Here is a 16,467-nt window from a genome sequence, read left to right as displayed (position 1 = left end):
AAAAAAAAATCTGCTGCACTGAAGGTTCCCAGGAGCATTGTGGCCTCCATAATACTCAAATGACCAGCTCCTCCTAGTCCTCTCACCAAATATGGTGAGCCATCCACATTGTAATCATCCAACCATATGATGCATGTTCATGTAGTTTAATATACAGTGCTTAAAAACAACATCCACAAAGATGTACATTCAGTGTACCAAATTGAAATGTTGACAGAGGGATTACAAATGAAATTGGGTGGAAATGTTTCTGTGCTGATCTGGAAGGGAGTGCTGCATTTTTTCCAGATGTTTTCATGTTAGTTTACAAGTTAGTTATTATTATTACCTCTTGTATAGATAATAATAATGCAGCTGATCATTTTCAGGTGATTCAAGAACAAAAAAACAAAAAAACAAAATTAAATGCAGACATATTTTGGATCACAGCTGATTTATATTGATAGAGAATGGCTTCCAATCATCTTTCAGACACTCCAGTGTAAGTGTGCCTCCCAAACAATAAGCCTAATAAACAACCGCACACTTTGATTTATAAATTGTATTTGGCAACAAAAATAGGATGTGATTTCTAGGGATAGTCTCATCAGTCTGTGGTGCTTCATGCATATCAGTTTGAAGGTCACTGTAATAAAAAAGATGGTTAAATCTTGTTTCATGGAAGGCACAATAATAATTTACAATCAAAATCCACTGTGACCATACAAACAATCTGTTCTATTTTAGCCACTCATTTGATTTACAAATTGGCTGACTGCATGCTGTCCCTGTGGCAAACTGGCTTTCTTCTCACCTCCTGGCTCCCCAGCGGTGGAGCAATGACTTTCCCACCACACTTTGAAAAGCAAAGTCATTCCTTATTTATCATTAATGCATGAATTTAATATTCTCTGTTAAAGAAACATTTTGATTCCTCCCTTGGTCTCATCTTGGCCTGCCAAATCTTCATCATCTGCCTGTTTCCTACTCCAGTGTCTTGTTATCTTTTTAATATTAGTGTGAAAACAGTCAAAGTAAGGCAGAAAAGAATACTTATGCTCCACTACATTTCCATGGGAAATATTTAGCATTTTACTCCACTACATTTAATTTAATCCTTAGTTACTAGTTAGTTTGCAGATTCAGATAATTAATATGAAATATGGTGAAACTTAGTAGTAAAATTATTCTTGCCTTTAGCAGCTACACCATTATGCTTACAGATAAATGCACCAATAATTACATTTCAGTAATCCATGTATTATTCTTAAATAGGCCCTTCTGTTACTCTTTTGTGAATTTTGATGCTTATACTTTTATCACTTTCATTTTAATGTAGCTTACTTGTAACAGTATTTCTACACCGTAGTGTTAATTTTGCATAGTAATAGGATCTGAGATCTTCCATTGACACTGAAATTGTCTGTTTTGCTGTTTGCTCCAATGAATCTAACTCTGCATACATGTTCACCGCTCTGTATTTTCACTCTGCAGTAAAGCAGCTCACTGAAGCATGTGTTGATGCTGCTCATACAGAATTTAAGGCACTGTCATTTTCTTCTGAGAAGAACTATAAGCTGCCACGTAGAGACCTAGTTCATATTCTTGCTGATGACACCAGCAACATTTCTAACAGCTTAATGACAGTGTGCTCAGCCAAAATGCCTTTCACATGAGTACTTAAGGCTAGCAGCATATGTCACAGAAAACCTTTTGTTTCTGCTGCCTACTGCTCAAATTATAAAGCTGACACTTTTTATATTTTGGTTTGATCTGGTTGCTTCAATATTTTATACCTAAATAAGTTAGATTTTTAAGGCTTTTCTGTTGCAGTTACAGTAAAAAAAATGGATGGTTGTGCATATACAGTACATAATGAACAATGTGAAAAGAGTTGTATTTATGATCTAATGTCCTCATTCAATAAATGCCATTTTCCATGTTTATTTCCATGTACCTCCATACTTCCCCTGACTGTGTAAATATATATGATTAACCTCTCTCTTCAGCTTATATTATTATTATATTGTACAAGCTCAAACACTTCAATGCATAGATTTTATGTCTGATTTTTACAATCTATATGTTGGTTGTCATTTTAGCTGCAGTCAGAGCCAATACAGACAAAGTGAAGAGAAAGGAAAAACCACTCCCTCCTCCAAATGGTAAAAGGAGGGAGCAATGGGGCTGGGAGGGAGAAGTGAAGGGGGAGGGTAAACACCCAGACAGAGCCATCTCTGACATCCTGGCTTGCTCAAAGAAGGAAGGACTGATACAAAGCCTGTGCGACCGAGTAGAAAACAAAGAGGGAAGGAGGGAGGGGAGGGGAGAGGGAATAAATGCAAAAAGGGCGGCAGAGCAAAAAGGCTGAAAAAGATGCACAAGAGCTGCATCAGTTCTTGTTCGCAAAGAACAAAAAACATTGTGTTTCGTGAATGGGAGCTGGTGAGCTCAACCACAAGGCGAGTGCAATGAGAAACCAGGCAGACTTCAGTCAGTGGTGCTGCTGAGACCCAACCCTCTCTCCCTCTGTCCCTGCCAGCTAGGACTGAGCTTTGTATGATTTAGAGGAAGGATTCAGGGCTTTTGATTAGGATTTGGAGCTTTGTGTTTTAGGAATATGCAGCTGGATAGAATTTGAACGTGCTGTTATTTCAGATTAAACACAGTGTGCGTCGTGGAGGTTCCTGTGGTTGCTGCTTTCAGGGCTGCTCCCCTCCCTGCTGCCTATGGCTGTGTTTGAGCTATGGTCCTGACTGAGGAGCAGAGCATCACCCAGATGCAGGAGTCCGACTGTATGGGAGGGTAAGCCTGTGCCAGCATGGGAGCCAAACAAATGAAATGGTAAGAGCTGTTTTCTAATTATTATTTTAATGTTATTTCATAACAGGCTGCTATTATTGTCTCCAGTGCATCATGGCATACAATGAATGAGGCCTACATTTAGGAGACTGTACATCAGTTCAATCACCTTGATCAGCATGTGTGTCTCAGTCTCAGTATTAGAAATGCATTTCACTACAACAACATGACACTTATGCTCAAATGGTGCAGGGTATTGTTCAGTGTTTACAGTGCAGGAGGTGTGGGTGTGTCTGTGCGAGCTGAGCTGCTATTGCCTAGCAACCACCGTCTCAGTTCCACTGCCGGCTCTTCCATTTTATGATTAGGATGAAAACTATACAATTTAGTGTATATTAGTTAGTATAGTTAAGTTCAAATTTTATACAAAGCACCATGTTTTCCTGGAACTGATATTAAGTAACACCAACTATAGGCTGCATGCCATGTAAAACTAATCTTTTAAAAATAAGGGCAAAATCAAAGGGCTTCTAAATATTAAATGTAGTAACTTGCCATGCTAGTCACCAGTAGTGAAAGAAGTACCTAAAAGTTAAATGAAAGTACTGAGAATGTACAACACTATAAAATACTTCGAGAAACTGCCCTGCATTTGAAATCCTACAAAATCAAAAGTTTTTTAAGAAGCATTTTTATCAAAATGTGAAATTAGTCATGATACAGGCTAGAAAAATATTCCCTGTGACTGATATATTATTATCTACGACATTATTAGTTTGCTACTATTACTACCAATGCAGTAATGCCTAATATGTTATATTGTTTCAGCTGGTTGAGGAGAAGCTGGTTTTAACTACTTTTTATACAGTTTGGCATTTTAGTCCCGTGTTTCCAAACTTGTAGTCTGGCCACCTTGAGAGGGTCACAAAATAAACTTGAGGTGTCATGAGAAGATTAATGGGGAGAAAAGAAGTAAAAACAAAGTTAGGCTAAAGAAATCTATATTCAGCTTTGGGGTTTACTCTCGTCTTTGTTTTTTAGGAAGTCTTGGATCAATTGGTCTCTTCAGCACTGTATTGTAGAGGCTGGTAAAAACAGTTTTTTAATATAAAACTATAATTTGTAAAGTAACCAGTAACTGTAGTTGCCAGACATATACAGGGTAAAAAGCCTATAATATTTCACTCTGGAATGCAGTGAAGTATAAGCAAATCATCAAATAATAAAATATTCCACCTCAAAATTTAACATTTAAGTACAGTTCTGGAGTAAATGTATTTAGTAGGTTTCCGCTGATCAAATGTTGTCGATCTGTTGCACTGAAGCTCATCTCTTGCTGAGTGCTCAGAGGGTTTAATCTTCAGCTTAACCCATATGTTCCAGATCTGCTTGTATGTATGTGTTCTGTGAAACTGATCAGCAGCGAGCCTCGAAAAATACATTAGTGAGAGTTTATTGAGGGTATCTCTATAATGTCATTGTCTGCTGGGACAAAATTAATAGGAAGCAGCTTCTTTGATCCCCTTTAGAAAAACACTTAGGGACAATCACAGCAACATCTGATAAGACTGTCAGGTCTTTTTTTTTTTTTTTTTAAATCTGGTGCAATGAGGACCTAACTGCAACTGTCATGTGACAACAGCAGCCACACAAGTGTGACATGATTAAACTCTCTTATTAAATGAACAATTCAAATGATATCTTTGGTATTGTTTGCCTGCTGCTTTACCCCTTGGACCCAGACTGATAAAGCTCAACAACTATTGGATACATGATGTAATGTGGTACAAATATTAATGGTGCCCAGACAATGAATCCTAATGACTTTGGTGATTGTCTAACTTTTCTAGTAGTGCCAGCAAACACACTTGTTTCTTTAATGTGATGTCTGCACAACTATTGGATGGATCACAATGAAATCCTCAGTTTTTTTTTTTTGTCCATAGCCAAATTCATGTCCAATTATCCATTGTGTTATTTTCAACAAAACCTTAAATTGAATAACAGTGTAAGCACAGTTGGCAACAAACTAATAAACATGGTATACATACCTGTTTAACATCACATGTTAGTTTTGTCATTTTAAGCATTTAGCAGGGTGACAGGAGCATATTTACCTACATTTGGGAATAAGTGCTGGCTCACGGCTGCATTGCTGTAGAGTCTCATTCTTGTTTCCAGTTTGTGTGTTGACTGAACGGAATGAGGTGCACATTGTAATAAGGCATCACAGGAACATGTGCATAATTATTAAGTGCGAATTCAAAAGAGATAGCTCATACAAGTGTTCCTATTTACTGTCTGTTAGTGTGTGCTGAGTAATGCTATTAGATAAGCAGAAAATCGCATTGGCTACATCTAAATCTTGCTGCAAATATATGGGAAGAGCGTGTTTAACTCTGCAAATGTAATCCCTCTAGACATTCTTTGGTTTCTAAATACAGTTTTATCCCCATGTTTAAGTCCTCAGTTTCTTTTTTTTTCCTCTTTACTTTTTTAGCCTTGGGAGCAGAATGGTGAACTGTGAGGCTTTTCAATCCCATTGCTACCACAAAGTGTGGATCTGTTTCCACAGATGTAGGCCTAGATGTTTTCCCACACAGTAATTGACGGAAAAAGAAGGAGCCCTCTGTTAAAGGACCGTGCATAAAGCCACAGGTCACAGGTTACTGTAGCTGTATCCTACTTCTACAAACAGTGCAGAGTGAAGATGACAGCTGACTTGAACCTCAGGCTACTGGAGTCGGTCTCAGAAAACACACGGAATATATATTCATACCAACTAAAGGAAAACCGGCCACAAACATTATGTTTTAAAGCTTTGGCCACAGGGATCGCAAACTATGTAAAGAATTTCCTGTGGGGAAAATTATGGTGTTTCATTCCTGCTCCTGCAGGCTATTTTCTGAACAGGTTTCAGTTCTGTGTTTGCATTCATTTTATTATGTGTTAAATAGTCTGTGATTTGCTGTATTCCTATGGGGTTTACATGTTTAAAAATGGATATGGTTTAAAATCGGAAGCCCTGATGGGATTAATTCCCATTTTGTGCACCTTGGTGAGTTATCAAAGTGGATAACTTCATTTTATGTAGCTGGGTTTATTTATTGCTGTTCATTTGGCAGGAGATTCAAGCACACTCATTTTTGCTTGTGCCTACCATCTGTTTCAGCCTCAGCTCAGCCAGCCCTGCTCACTCCCCCAAAGAGGAGTATGTTGTCACCCAGCCCACTGACACCCCTAAAGATGAAACAGTCCATGATCAGTCTAAGAACCAGGGGGAACTTTGGGATGACAAATCTGAGCTGACAGAGAAGAAATCTGTCACAGGTTGGTTGACCGCACTTCAGCTCTTGTAGAACAAGACAGTGCTTGCCTTATTTTCCTGTCCATCTCTTCTTTTCAGAAGAGGTGTCTCTCTGTGGATTGTGTCCCTCCCTGGGACATGATGGGCAGGAAGAAGGGAAGTCCTGGGAGGAGCAGCTGGACGCCCACCAGGAGCAGCTGGAGAAGGAGATGCAGGAGGCCAGGAGGATGGTGTTCCGCCTACAGGTAAGTTCGTGCTGATAGCTCACTTGAAACTAAACAGCACCCCTGCGATGAACACACCAGCAGAAGGCAAGCAGACTACAGTTGCACCTGGAGAAGATTACAGCTCTAATTTAGTAAAGAAATACAGTGAGCTTTTAAGAATTTTCCAGACGTCTGTTCCTCTGCCCAGGAAAGTTCATGGACAAACTCGTAATGTAGCAACTGAAGATTTAAATTGTGTGAAGACAATGTTTTTGTTTCTTCAAATTTTCTGGCAATTTGTTGATACAGAAAAATCAGGACATCCCTTGTTCCATGTCTGATATATGAAGTATTGGATTATTGTATTGTATTTTATTATTGTATTATGTTATTGAATTTGTAAAAATTTAGAATTTATTCTTAATCATACACATAAGATAAGGGAGAATTCAGGTAGTTGTGTAGTGAAAATAATAAGTAGTCAGTAATGAGAGTAGTCAGTAACAATCCAAGCGACATCTGCCATTGGCTAAGGTGTTGTAGAGCCTGAAGGCAGTGGGGATGAAGGATCGCCTGTATCGTTCAGTCCTGCAGCACAGTGAGGTCAATCGTCCAGTGCAGCTGCTTTTCTGGTCCATCAGAGAAGTGTAGAAGCTGCACATTACACACATAGCACCCAGATTTTTAAAGTGAGTGCAATGTTTTTGCTAAGATGAACAGTTCCGTTTTTTGGCAAAATTTTATATATCTATTTAGTTTCGTTTATTATTTCCTACCGGAAATAATAGATTCTTTAAAACAGTAACTGAACGAAGACTAAATTATGAACTGAATGAAACAAAATACAGCAGTGCAGGTGTTTCTCTATTCCACAATGATCCACAAGGATTTATTGTGTATTTGTTGCTTGTTGCCTGGTAATTGAACTCAAACTCTGTGCAAAAGCAGTTCAAGCACAGCTTAGTATATTTTTAGTTTCTGAAAAGTGGCCATGCTTGTTTTACAACCTTAGTAATATTTGGTATCTACTTGATAATTTTGATATGTGTGTGTGTGTGTGTGTGTGTGTGTGTGAAAATGAAGTCTATATGTGCAAGATTTTCATTTTGATTTCAGTTTGATCATGTTCTATGTGGAGTTTGCATGTTCTCCCTGTGCTTGTGTGGATTTTCTCCACGTACTCCAGTTTCCTCCCACAGTCCAAAAACATGTATGTCAGGTTGATTGGTGACTCTAAATTGCCCATAGGAGTGAGTGTGAGTGTGTGAGGTTGTTTGTCTCTATGTGGCCCTGTGATGGACTGGTGACCTGTCCAGGGTGTACCCCTGCCTTCCACCCAAAGAGAGCTGGGATAGGCTCCAGCAGATCCCTGTGACCCTAAATAGGAATAAGTGGGTATAGATAGATGGATGGTTTGCTGAAATGGAAACCTTCTTGTGCATTCAAGTATAAAAATACAGACCTGTTGTATTTACAAAGACAAATACAGACACGTAGGCTTCTTTGCCATGTATATTTAATTATGACTACTTACTGGCCTCCACTCTGCATGTGTCTGTTTTTTTGTCCTCAGGCTTTGCTGCTCCATGGCTCCCTTCCAGAGGAGGACCAGGATGGCTCTGTGAGTTTCGGAGATAACCGGGCTAACGCTGAACAGCAGCTGGTACAGTGTCCTTTTTCTGCTAAGTCAGGAAAATAGCACTTGTTTGTTACTGTGTGTGAACTTTCAGTGTCAGCCTTTCAGTTGGGTGGGCCACCATCACTCCCCTTGAGAGCGGCAACCATAGAGCACAAATGAATATCTCTGATCGGCTAGCCTGCTGTCACACAGGCCCACTGCCTCCTCATATGCTCTGACATTTTCCCGATCTCTAATTACACTGCTCATGTCCTCTCCCTTTGAAGGTTCTAATCCGCAGTCGTCTGGACCAAAGCATGGAGGAAGCCCTTGATCTCAAGGTACAGTAAGAAAATGCAATTAGGTTTATATAGATGCAAAGAGTCCTTCTCTCTAATGTCTCTGTTCATTTATGTGGCTCTTAGAGGGAACTCCTGCGACACAAACAGGAGGCGCGCCACATTCAGGCCATCAAGGTAAACCTCTTACTCTATATTTGTCCTTTGTGTGTGAATTAAAATGAATTAAAGGGTATAAGGTAGTCTCTTCCATTTGTGTACCCACCCAAATGGATAATTCTGTAGTTTCTATAATACACAGTAGCCTATTCTGTATATTTTTCATTTCTTTAAAAAGGTGATGTTTAGAGATTAATGTACGGTATGCTGTCAATAAGGCATTTGCAGGTCAACACAGTGTATCTGTATTCAGGCTTTCTCTGGATCTTTCTTTGATCCAACCCTCTTTCTTCATTAGGATGCTCTGCAGCAGCGCCTGGCAGTGCAGGAGGATGCTGTGCTGCAGCTGAAACAGGAACTACTGAGGTGCAACATGGCCAAAGATCAGCTGGAAGGGGAAAATGTGAGACAGTGGTGATTTCTGTTTGAGATGATAAAATATCTGCCCCACCTTGACCTTGGATGTAAGTTTGTGTGGGGAAGCAGTATATCACTAATATTTCATGTTCATGTATTTGTGTGCAGGCTGAGCTCAAACACAAGTTGAGTGAAAAGAACAAGTTACTCAGTGAATATGAGGTATTGTCTCTGATCATTTATTCTTCATTGCATTCTTTAGATATGCATATAAAGATTTCTGTCATCCATCTTTCTTGTCACAATAGCAGCAACTCGGCAGGAAGGACAGGCTACTGCAGCAACACCAGCAAAAGCTTGATGAAGCTCAGCATAAAGCACATGAAGACAGCCTTGGACGGGTGTGGATCTTAAAAACATTTCAAGTATTTCCACAGTATATGTTTGGGTGTGAATTGCATATATGACAATGATAACAATATATTTTTTTAAAAATCACCCTTTCATAGTACTTTAAAATTGAAGTATACAAGTTACAAATTCAAAAAGAAAATATAATCAGGTAACAAAAGACATTAACTGGATCAAAAAAATATATATAGAGTAAATAAACTTTAAAAACTCTAACAAAATTAGATTTTAGGAAGAGACTGAATAAGGCTGGGGATATTCTGTTTGTGTAGACTAGACTTTCTTGAAAAGAATACTTTTATTTTGGCGGAAATGTTTCTAAACACAGCTGGGTCCTGTAGTATTTATAAGCATTTAAGTAAGTAAGTAGATTTGTTGTAGTAGATTTGTTGGGCACTGCTTTCAGCAAAATGATGGTGTACATGAGCTTGACTCAAAATAAACAGCAGAATCCATGTTCATTGTAATGATCCATAGTCAGTGCAATGCTGGCTCATTGATGCATTTTGGACAACAATGAATGCTTGCACCATTCTTTGGCTTTGGCTACTATTTTCATGGCATTTATGGAAGAAAAGATAATTATAACACTATCCGCAGCCTTATTCTTCAAAAGATGAGACTCACTCAACCTTATGTACATATTTACATACACTGTTTATCCATTTTGCAGTCATTCAGGAGTGAAAGCAGTGGTTACAGTAATACAGTGGCTTTGACATCTCCTCCAGCATTCCAACACAATGCACCAGTATGTACCCCTTTTTTATTTCAGGTTTTTTGTAATGACACTATCAATTGCAGTTCAGTGCTCTAATGGCTTACTCTCCAAACATCCACCCATTAGCTATGTTGTGTATGCTGTGAAGGGTCATATGGAGGTGCTGGATTTGATCTCTAGGATAGAGACAGACAAACATTCCCACCTCCCAGCAATTTAGAGTCACTTGACCTGCATGTGTTTGGTCTGGGAGAGGAAGTCAGAGGGAAGATTAAAATTATGCATTATAAAAAAAAATGCTACTGTCAATGTTGTTAATCAGAATTACAACTGAACATGTCAGAACTTTGACTAATGAAATGCTATATCAAAATAATCTTGTTCACTTTTATAGCGCAGAATTACAATTATGGCATAGACAGGAATTATGAGTTAATAAGTCCAAACATAAACTTATACTAAAAATTTATTTGACTATTATAATTTTGAAGTCAAAATTTTGATTTGTATTCTCATAACTTTGACATACTAGGAGTATTTTGATTTTACCATGTTTACATTGTCATATTTTTTCTTTCAGGGCAGCACGGTGCCTGAGTGGTTAGCACTGTTGCCTCACAGCAAGAAGGTCCTGGGTTTGCAACTCGGCCTTTCTGTGTGGAATTTGCATGTTCTCCCTGTGCTTGTGTGGGTTTTCTCCAGGGACTCTGGTTTCCTCCGACAGTCCAAAAACATGTATGTCAGGTTGATTGGTGACTCTAAATTGCCCATAGAAGTGAGTGTGAGTGGTGTGACTGGTGACCTGTCCAGGGTGTACCCCTGCCTTCCACCCAAAGAGAGCTGGGATAGGCTCCAGCAGATGCCCGTGACCCTTTTTAAGGAATAAGTGGGTTTAGATGATGGATGGATTGAGTTTCTCTTTCATAGGAAAAAAAGGGCTTCCATGCTTATTAGCTTGTTATGAAAAACAACTTTAATGCAGATTTCTAGAAACTTTATGATTATCAAGAAGCTGTTTGTTGCAGGGTGAAGAGCTGCAGCTGGTCAGAGAGGCCCTGCGTAGCTTGAGGGACAGTTTTTCTGGCCACGACCCCCAGCATCACACCCTGGACACTCTGGAGCAGGGTGTGTCCAGTCTCATGGACCGATTACACTCTCTTACGGTCGACACCCATCGTAGACAGGACAAAGGGGTACACACTCTCTCACACACACACATAACATTTCTGAGTACATCTAAAATGGAGCAAAACATCTGTCACCTGATAAATGATAAGTCAACAAAAAAAGAGATTCGATTGTTTACCATGAGTAATTGGTTCTTCTTCTAGGAGGAATTTAAGTCACCGGGACGTAGAGCCAACTCAACAGACCGTGACTCATGGCCATCGAGCTCAAGTGAGAGAAACAAAATCCTTGTTTTGTTAAGAATTTGTCATCCTCTGCAACATCTCATCACAGGCTGTTAAATCAAATTGTGCCATTTCATTACACTGCTGTGTAGGGAGAGGCCATTATAGTCTGCGAGGATAGAACCATTTTAGTGTTTGGTTGTGAAAAACATGTTTTTTAATTATTTCCAGAAATGGCACACTCACACAGCAGCCCAGGATTGGACACCGCTGTCTCTACTAAAGTGCTCTACTTCACTGATCGTTCCCTTACTCCATTTCTGATTAACATCCCAAAAAGGTGAAAATAAAAACACTTTATGCTGGGCTTGTATAATGGTGTTGATTTGTTCCCTTATTGTGGCCTGCATAATTTTATACGCAAATTATTGTTTGGGTTAGAACTGTTTTTACATGACCAGACCTATATAGATGCTTCAGTATACTGTGCTGGTTAAATGTTTATCCTTAATGCTTCTGTGGGTGTATGTTTGTTTGCATAAATCATGACTGACAGTGTGTGCTTGCAGGTTGGGTGAGGTGACACTACGAGATTTCAAGGCTGCTGTAGACAGACAAGGCAGTTTCAGATACCACTTCAAGGCCCTTGACCCGGAGTTTGGCACAGTGAAAGAGGAGGTGGGTGTGGGAGGAAAATTATAGCCCCTACTACTTTTCCCATCAGCTTCAGCAGGCAAATGTGAAATGCCTGTTATAGAGCATGACATACTAATAATAGATGCCTGCTTTATATTGCAAAATGCTGAGGGAGGACTTGTTTCTATCCCAGATAATTTTGTAAAACAGAGTAGATATTTTCAGTTTCTCCCTTAGTACTCTCTGTTGTGTATGTAAATGCTTGGTTTTGGCTGTCTAGGTTTTCCAGGATGGAGCAGTTGTGCCAGGCTGGGAAGGAAAGATTGTAGCATGGGTGGAGGAGGATCATGGAGAGAGGAGATAGAGCCAGGAAACTAGAGATCACTGCAAGACTCAGTTGTTGCCACTGGACCAGGATTCCACTGAAAAAACTTGTGATGCCATAACAGAGAAAACAAAACACAATTAACTGGGACCAATGGATATAACATCCTCTCAATACAAAAACATGTTTTAGAAGTGAATGTTTCATATGAAGAATTTGACTTGAAGTTTGAGGGCCACTTTTTTGAAGGAATGTATATTAGACATTGTTTGCAGCTCATAAATTAATATGTGAGACTACCAATTAATGGTCAGTAATGTTACTTGAAACTCTAAAAAATAAAGACAGTTAATGTGATTTATGATAAATAAATGTGACAAGTCGTACTCTAAAAAGCTGTAATCAGTGAACAGTATGCAAACTGTAGTGTTTTACTGACGTTTTTCACATCTTTGAGATTGCCAAACACTGATGTTGTTGTTCCGCATCAATTTAATGTTTTAATAAACCTAAATTAGTGCATGGAGCATTTTTCTGTCAATTATTATTCCAGCATTCAGTAACAACACTGTGCACTAGTTCCTAGCCATTATACAGCACCACTCATACACCCACGTATTAATAAACAAAACACGCAGATTGTCATTAAAGTCAATTTTTTTTTCTCAGTTAAGGATTCAATTTTGCTCCCTGTGACCCTGAACTGGATAAATGGTATAGATAATGGACGGATGGATGGAAGAATTAAATTTGCTGCTGCAGATTGACTCATACAGTCACATATTTGTTTCAGAAAAAAAACAATTTTATTTGGGAAATAGATCAATTTAAAAGGGAGTTTTGTATTGTTTGTTAGCTTGACTTTTAATAGTTACAGTATAATGGGTTTTCCAGACTTTTAATATTGCATATCGGGAATTTAGTTTGCTTTTGTTATTACTTTGAGGTATTGTGAGAGTTTGCTCCAAGCTTTAAAATTTGTATAGGTGTGTACCTCCAATAGAGCAAATGGTCACAAAACATCCACTCTTAAAGTCAGCCTTCGTTTCTTCTTGTTAAAGATCGCAGAGGCAGTGTCTTCATTTACAGTGTTTGGAAACTTCAAAAGCAAATAGTAGACATCCTCCACTTCCAGTAAGACGTCATCCTACACAGAAACATACATCCTGATCTCTTTAACACACCCAACAACAGAAACAGGCCAACTATGTATTTTTATGACCTCCAACCACACATTGGATTCTAAGGTGGTTCAGTATATCTGTTCAAGGAGTGTGTAACCACTAACCTTGGACATTCTCAGCTGGCACTCTGACATGGAGCAAACCTTTGGCAGCTCCATTGTCAGCTCTATGCTGCAAGGAACTCCTGCTGTATTAGTCTTCACATCAAGTTGGTACTCTGGCTTCTGAGGCTGCTCAAAAGTGGTGGACATGACCTGAATCAAATCCTTCTTTTTGTGCTCCGCAGGTCTATAGATAATTTGTGCTGCCGGCTCTTCATGTTGTTTCTCTGAACATAGAGAAGAGATCTGCTGGAGCAAGGCAGCTGGGGTCTGACTCACTATAAAAAGCATAGCTATGGATTATTACAAACTGTAGTAGAAGGTGAAAGATGATACACATGCAGCAGCAAAAGAAATAGTTTCAACATAAAGGGCTTGTAGCAGCTTATCGAAGTATAAAATGTGTTACTGTACTTGTGTCAGGTTTTTTGGGGGTGCTGGGCCACTTCCGAAACCCGAGCCGACGGTACAAGTCATCTGGGCTGCTTTTTGGGCTACAGCTGATGAGTGTGTGCTGCTGAGATAACCTTAATCCATGCTGCTGATGGGCAACGTTCAAGGCCAGCAAATAAACCTTGTTAATCTCTGTTTTGCCCACCTTACTTTCCTGTAGCACTGCAGGGTTAAATGCTACATCTAACACAGCATATGAGCCTACAGAAGGAAAACACACAATCTATTACTTTTCTACTTTATATCACGCAACACAAATTCTGTAGCTGTTAACGCAGCACAGTTTTGTACTTTACCTCGACCTTCATCTGTGTCTGTTTCCAGTTTTCCTGAAAATAAAGGTAATGGCTTGCTGTGATCCTGAGGTGCAGGCACACATTTCCAGCTGCATATGTTGACATAGAGCAAACCTTTCCTGGGCTCCTGTTGAGGAACAGATGTACTGGCTGTAAAAAGAAAAACTGTCAAAACACGCAGTCATCTCCTATCTATAAATGGACGAAGTGTAAAAGCATTAATATGCACAGAGAAAGGAATGATTAAGTATGACAATTGACAGAAAACTAAACGGTAATAACTTTATTAATCAAGCCATCATTTAATTAAAATGGTAAAAATTCACAAGTTCCAGTCTCAGAGCTGAATATTTGCTGTTTATATTATGGTAAACTGAATAGCTTTTGTTCTTAGAGTGTGTTTTATATATATATATATATATATATATATATGTTTACTCCTTTCATCATAGACTTGAAAATTTTGACAGCTGTTACCAAACATCGTGCCTTCGTAGTATTTAGATAAAAAATTTGCTTTTACCTGTCAGCTTCTGTGCAGCAATAGGATTAATTAGCCTATACAAAGTAAACAAAAGGTTTGACAAGCTACTTCAGTTTCTTTTACAGTTTCCACTATCACACCATAAAAATTTGTAGCTCTTTTTATCCTTGGACTCTTTCTTTCCTAATAGCAATAAAGTTTGTGACCCCAGCTAAGACTGGATTACCAGTCAGGAAAAGATGGAAACTGCCCAAGGTGCTGTCTTAACTTCTATGGGAAATTTAGATCATTTATTGTGAAGTTGTGTTTTATTAAACTGCTGTAATTTTTTTTTTTTGTGTCTTATAATTAATACACAGATAACCTTGTGCAAGATAGCGTTAACCCATCACTAAAAGGCTGCACATTTTTGTTATTAACAATGATATATTTTGTGATTGTTCAGGTACAGAATTTCAGAAGAGTGGTAATTAGTCCCTGAAGCTCACAATTAACATGAACATTTTAAAATTGTATTTCTTTTTTTTTTTTTCTTTGATGACCAGAAATACAAAGTAGTCATAGAAAGTTTGCTCAGAGAAAACTGGGCCAAATAAGACAATATTTACAGTCAATTTTTAGTTATATTGGATTTCAAAATAACATTGACTATTATTTTCTGACAATCTACTGATGGATTAATCAACAGTAACGGTACTGTTTAATTTCTGGTTGCCAGTCATCCAGTATAGTGGTGTTCAAACACATTTTAACGCTATCAATCTACCCATGACACCATGGTCATAATTAAGTGCGTAGTGTCAGTGTAGTGCACAGTTAAATTGGGCTCAGAGTCCGAAGGATGAATAAAAGGATGGATTTGGTGCAACACGTGTAGTGACGCCAATAGTTCAGTAGCTACAGGCCGTGTTGATGAGACACCTGTGCTTTCCCTGCAAAATGTTTGTCCAGAGACAGAGTTTGTACAGGTGAGGTAACTTTAGCAGTAGTAGCTCAGGTTAGTTAACTAATTTTACCTGAGTTAGCATTACTAAACTGCTGCCACCTAAACAACTTACCAGCATTTCAGTACCAATACACGAGTGGAGTTGCGGCGGTGCGGTGAATTTAGCCACTTCTTCCATCTGTTCCTGAATGAACCTGCCATAGGCCACAGGGTCATTATGACAAAAATCGTCCAGCAGGGACCAGAACTGGTTCATCTGCTGCAAAACATCCTCTGAAGTGCCAGTGGAGGACATTATGAGGTGGCTCCAGTCTTAAATAACATTTGCCACTTAGCTTAACGCGATTAATTAACCAGAGCTAGCTAACGTTAGCCGCCTGACAGGAAAACAACTAACGCTAGCTAACAAGTTAGTTAGCTAGGTTCACTAGAGAAACGCCGCGGTTCAAGTCACAAAACAAACTTGTCTGCAGTGTTACGAGTGAGAGCTGCTATTTAAAGATAAGCTAAACATGAAAAACGAGAGCAGCATCTCTCACATTATCTAAGAAACTAGTTAACGATAGCTAACCAATTTCTGTCGAAGTTAGGCTGAGTTAGCAAACTAGTGTTGTCAGTTGCTATAGTAACCAGAAAAAGCAGTTCATAAATCATCACACCGGACACAAGCTTTACAAGAGGCACCGTTTATGTTCAGTACATGAAAAAATACCACGTAAAAATGCATTGTGTTGTTTCAGGTCTGTCTTTACCTGTACATTATATAGCGGACATTTAAAGTAAACATAAGGCTCATATATAATTTTCAGTAGTTCGGTCTGTTTGTTGTGC

At 38.8% G+C, this 16,467-nt stretch overlaps 2 protein-coding genes across 6 annotated transcripts; one reads left to right on the top strand and one right to left on the bottom strand.

The window, feature by feature from the left end:
* The first annotated feature begins 58 nt into the window (after positions 1–58).
* Positions 59–12,269, top strand: dixdc1a (DIX domain containing 1a). Of its 4 annotated transcripts, XM_026299268.1 has the most exons (16): positions 59–94; positions 2,638–2,823; positions 5,954–6,111; positions 6,188–6,333; positions 7,868–7,957; positions 8,200–8,253; positions 8,338–8,388; positions 8,669–8,773; positions 8,896–8,949; positions 9,036–9,128; positions 9,812–9,889; positions 10,885–11,052; positions 11,191–11,257; positions 11,443–11,551; positions 11,781–11,889; positions 12,128–12,269. In XM_026299268.1, exons 2-16 carry the CDS (start codon positions 2,801–2,803, stop codon positions 12,209–12,211), a joined length of 1,389 nt encoding a protein of 462 aa, XP_026155053.1. In that variant the 5' UTR covers positions 59–94; positions 2,638–2,800; the 3' UTR covers positions 12,212–12,269. The 4 variants fall into 4 exon arrangements, with proteins under 4 accessions (XP_026155053.1, XP_026155055.1, XP_026155054.1 ...); XM_026299270.1 differs by lacking the exon at positions 59–94 and having other exon boundaries at positions 2,242–2,823; positions 7,868–7,915; XM_026299269.1 differs by lacking the exon at positions 59–94 and having other exon boundaries at positions 2,242–2,823; positions 9,039–9,128.
* Positions 12,152–16,243, bottom strand: pih1d2 (PIH1 domain containing 2). Of its 2 annotated transcripts, XM_026299271.1 has the most exons (6): positions 15,749–16,243; positions 14,207–14,333; positions 13,872–14,111; positions 13,461–13,735; positions 13,167–13,319; positions 12,156–12,278 (listed from the first exon to the last, which is right to left on the bottom strand). In XM_026299271.1, the coding sequence occupies exons 1-5, from the start codon at positions 15,929–15,931 to the stop codon at positions 13,185–13,187; spliced, it is 960 nt and encodes a 319-aa protein (XP_026155056.1). In that variant the 5' UTR covers positions 15,932–16,243; the 3' UTR covers positions 12,156–12,278; positions 13,167–13,184. The 2 variants fall into 2 exon arrangements, with proteins under 2 accessions (XP_026155057.1, XP_026155056.1); XM_026299272.1 differs by lacking the exon at positions 13,167–13,319 and having other exon boundaries at positions 12,152–12,278.
* Positions 16,244–16,467: the final 224 nt, after the last annotated feature.

Source organism: Mastacembelus armatus, chromosome 13 (genome assembly GCF_900324485.2).
Source record: "Mastacembelus armatus chromosome 13, fMasArm1.2, whole genome shotgun sequence".
NCBI classification, from domain to species: domain Eukaryota; kingdom Metazoa; phylum Chordata; class Actinopteri; order Synbranchiformes; family Mastacembelidae; genus Mastacembelus; species Mastacembelus armatus.
The sequence above is the reverse complement of the archived record's forward strand: the minus strand, read 5'-3'. Positions and strand labels throughout refer to the sequence as shown.

Excerpts from the sequence above, each read along its gene's own strand:
- dixdc1a (XM_026299268.1), top strand. The coding sequence starts at position 2,801 with ATGGGAGCCAAACAAATGAAATG. Across the intron at positions 8,774-8,895 it reads ATCAGCTGGAAGGGGAAAAT|GCTGAGCTCAAACACAAGTT; the intron begins GTGAGACAGTGG and ends ATTTGTGTGCAG. Across the intron at positions 9,129-9,811 it reads ATGAAGACAGCCTTGGACGG|TCATTCAGGAGTGAAAGCAG; the intron begins GTGTGGATCTTA and ends TCCATTTTGCAG.
- pih1d2 (XM_026299271.1), bottom strand. The coding sequence starts at position 15,931 with ATGTCCTCCACTGGCACTTCAGAGGATGTTTTGCAGCAGATGAACCAG. Across the intron at positions 14,112-14,206 it reads AGACACAGATGAAGGTCGAG|GCTCATATGCTGTGTTAGAT; the intron begins GTAAAGTACAAA and ends TTCCTTCTGTAG. Across the intron at positions 13,320-13,460 it reads GCCAGCTGAGAATGTCCAAG|GATGACGTCTTACTGGAAGT; the intron begins GTTAGTGGTTAC and ends GTTTCTGTGTAG.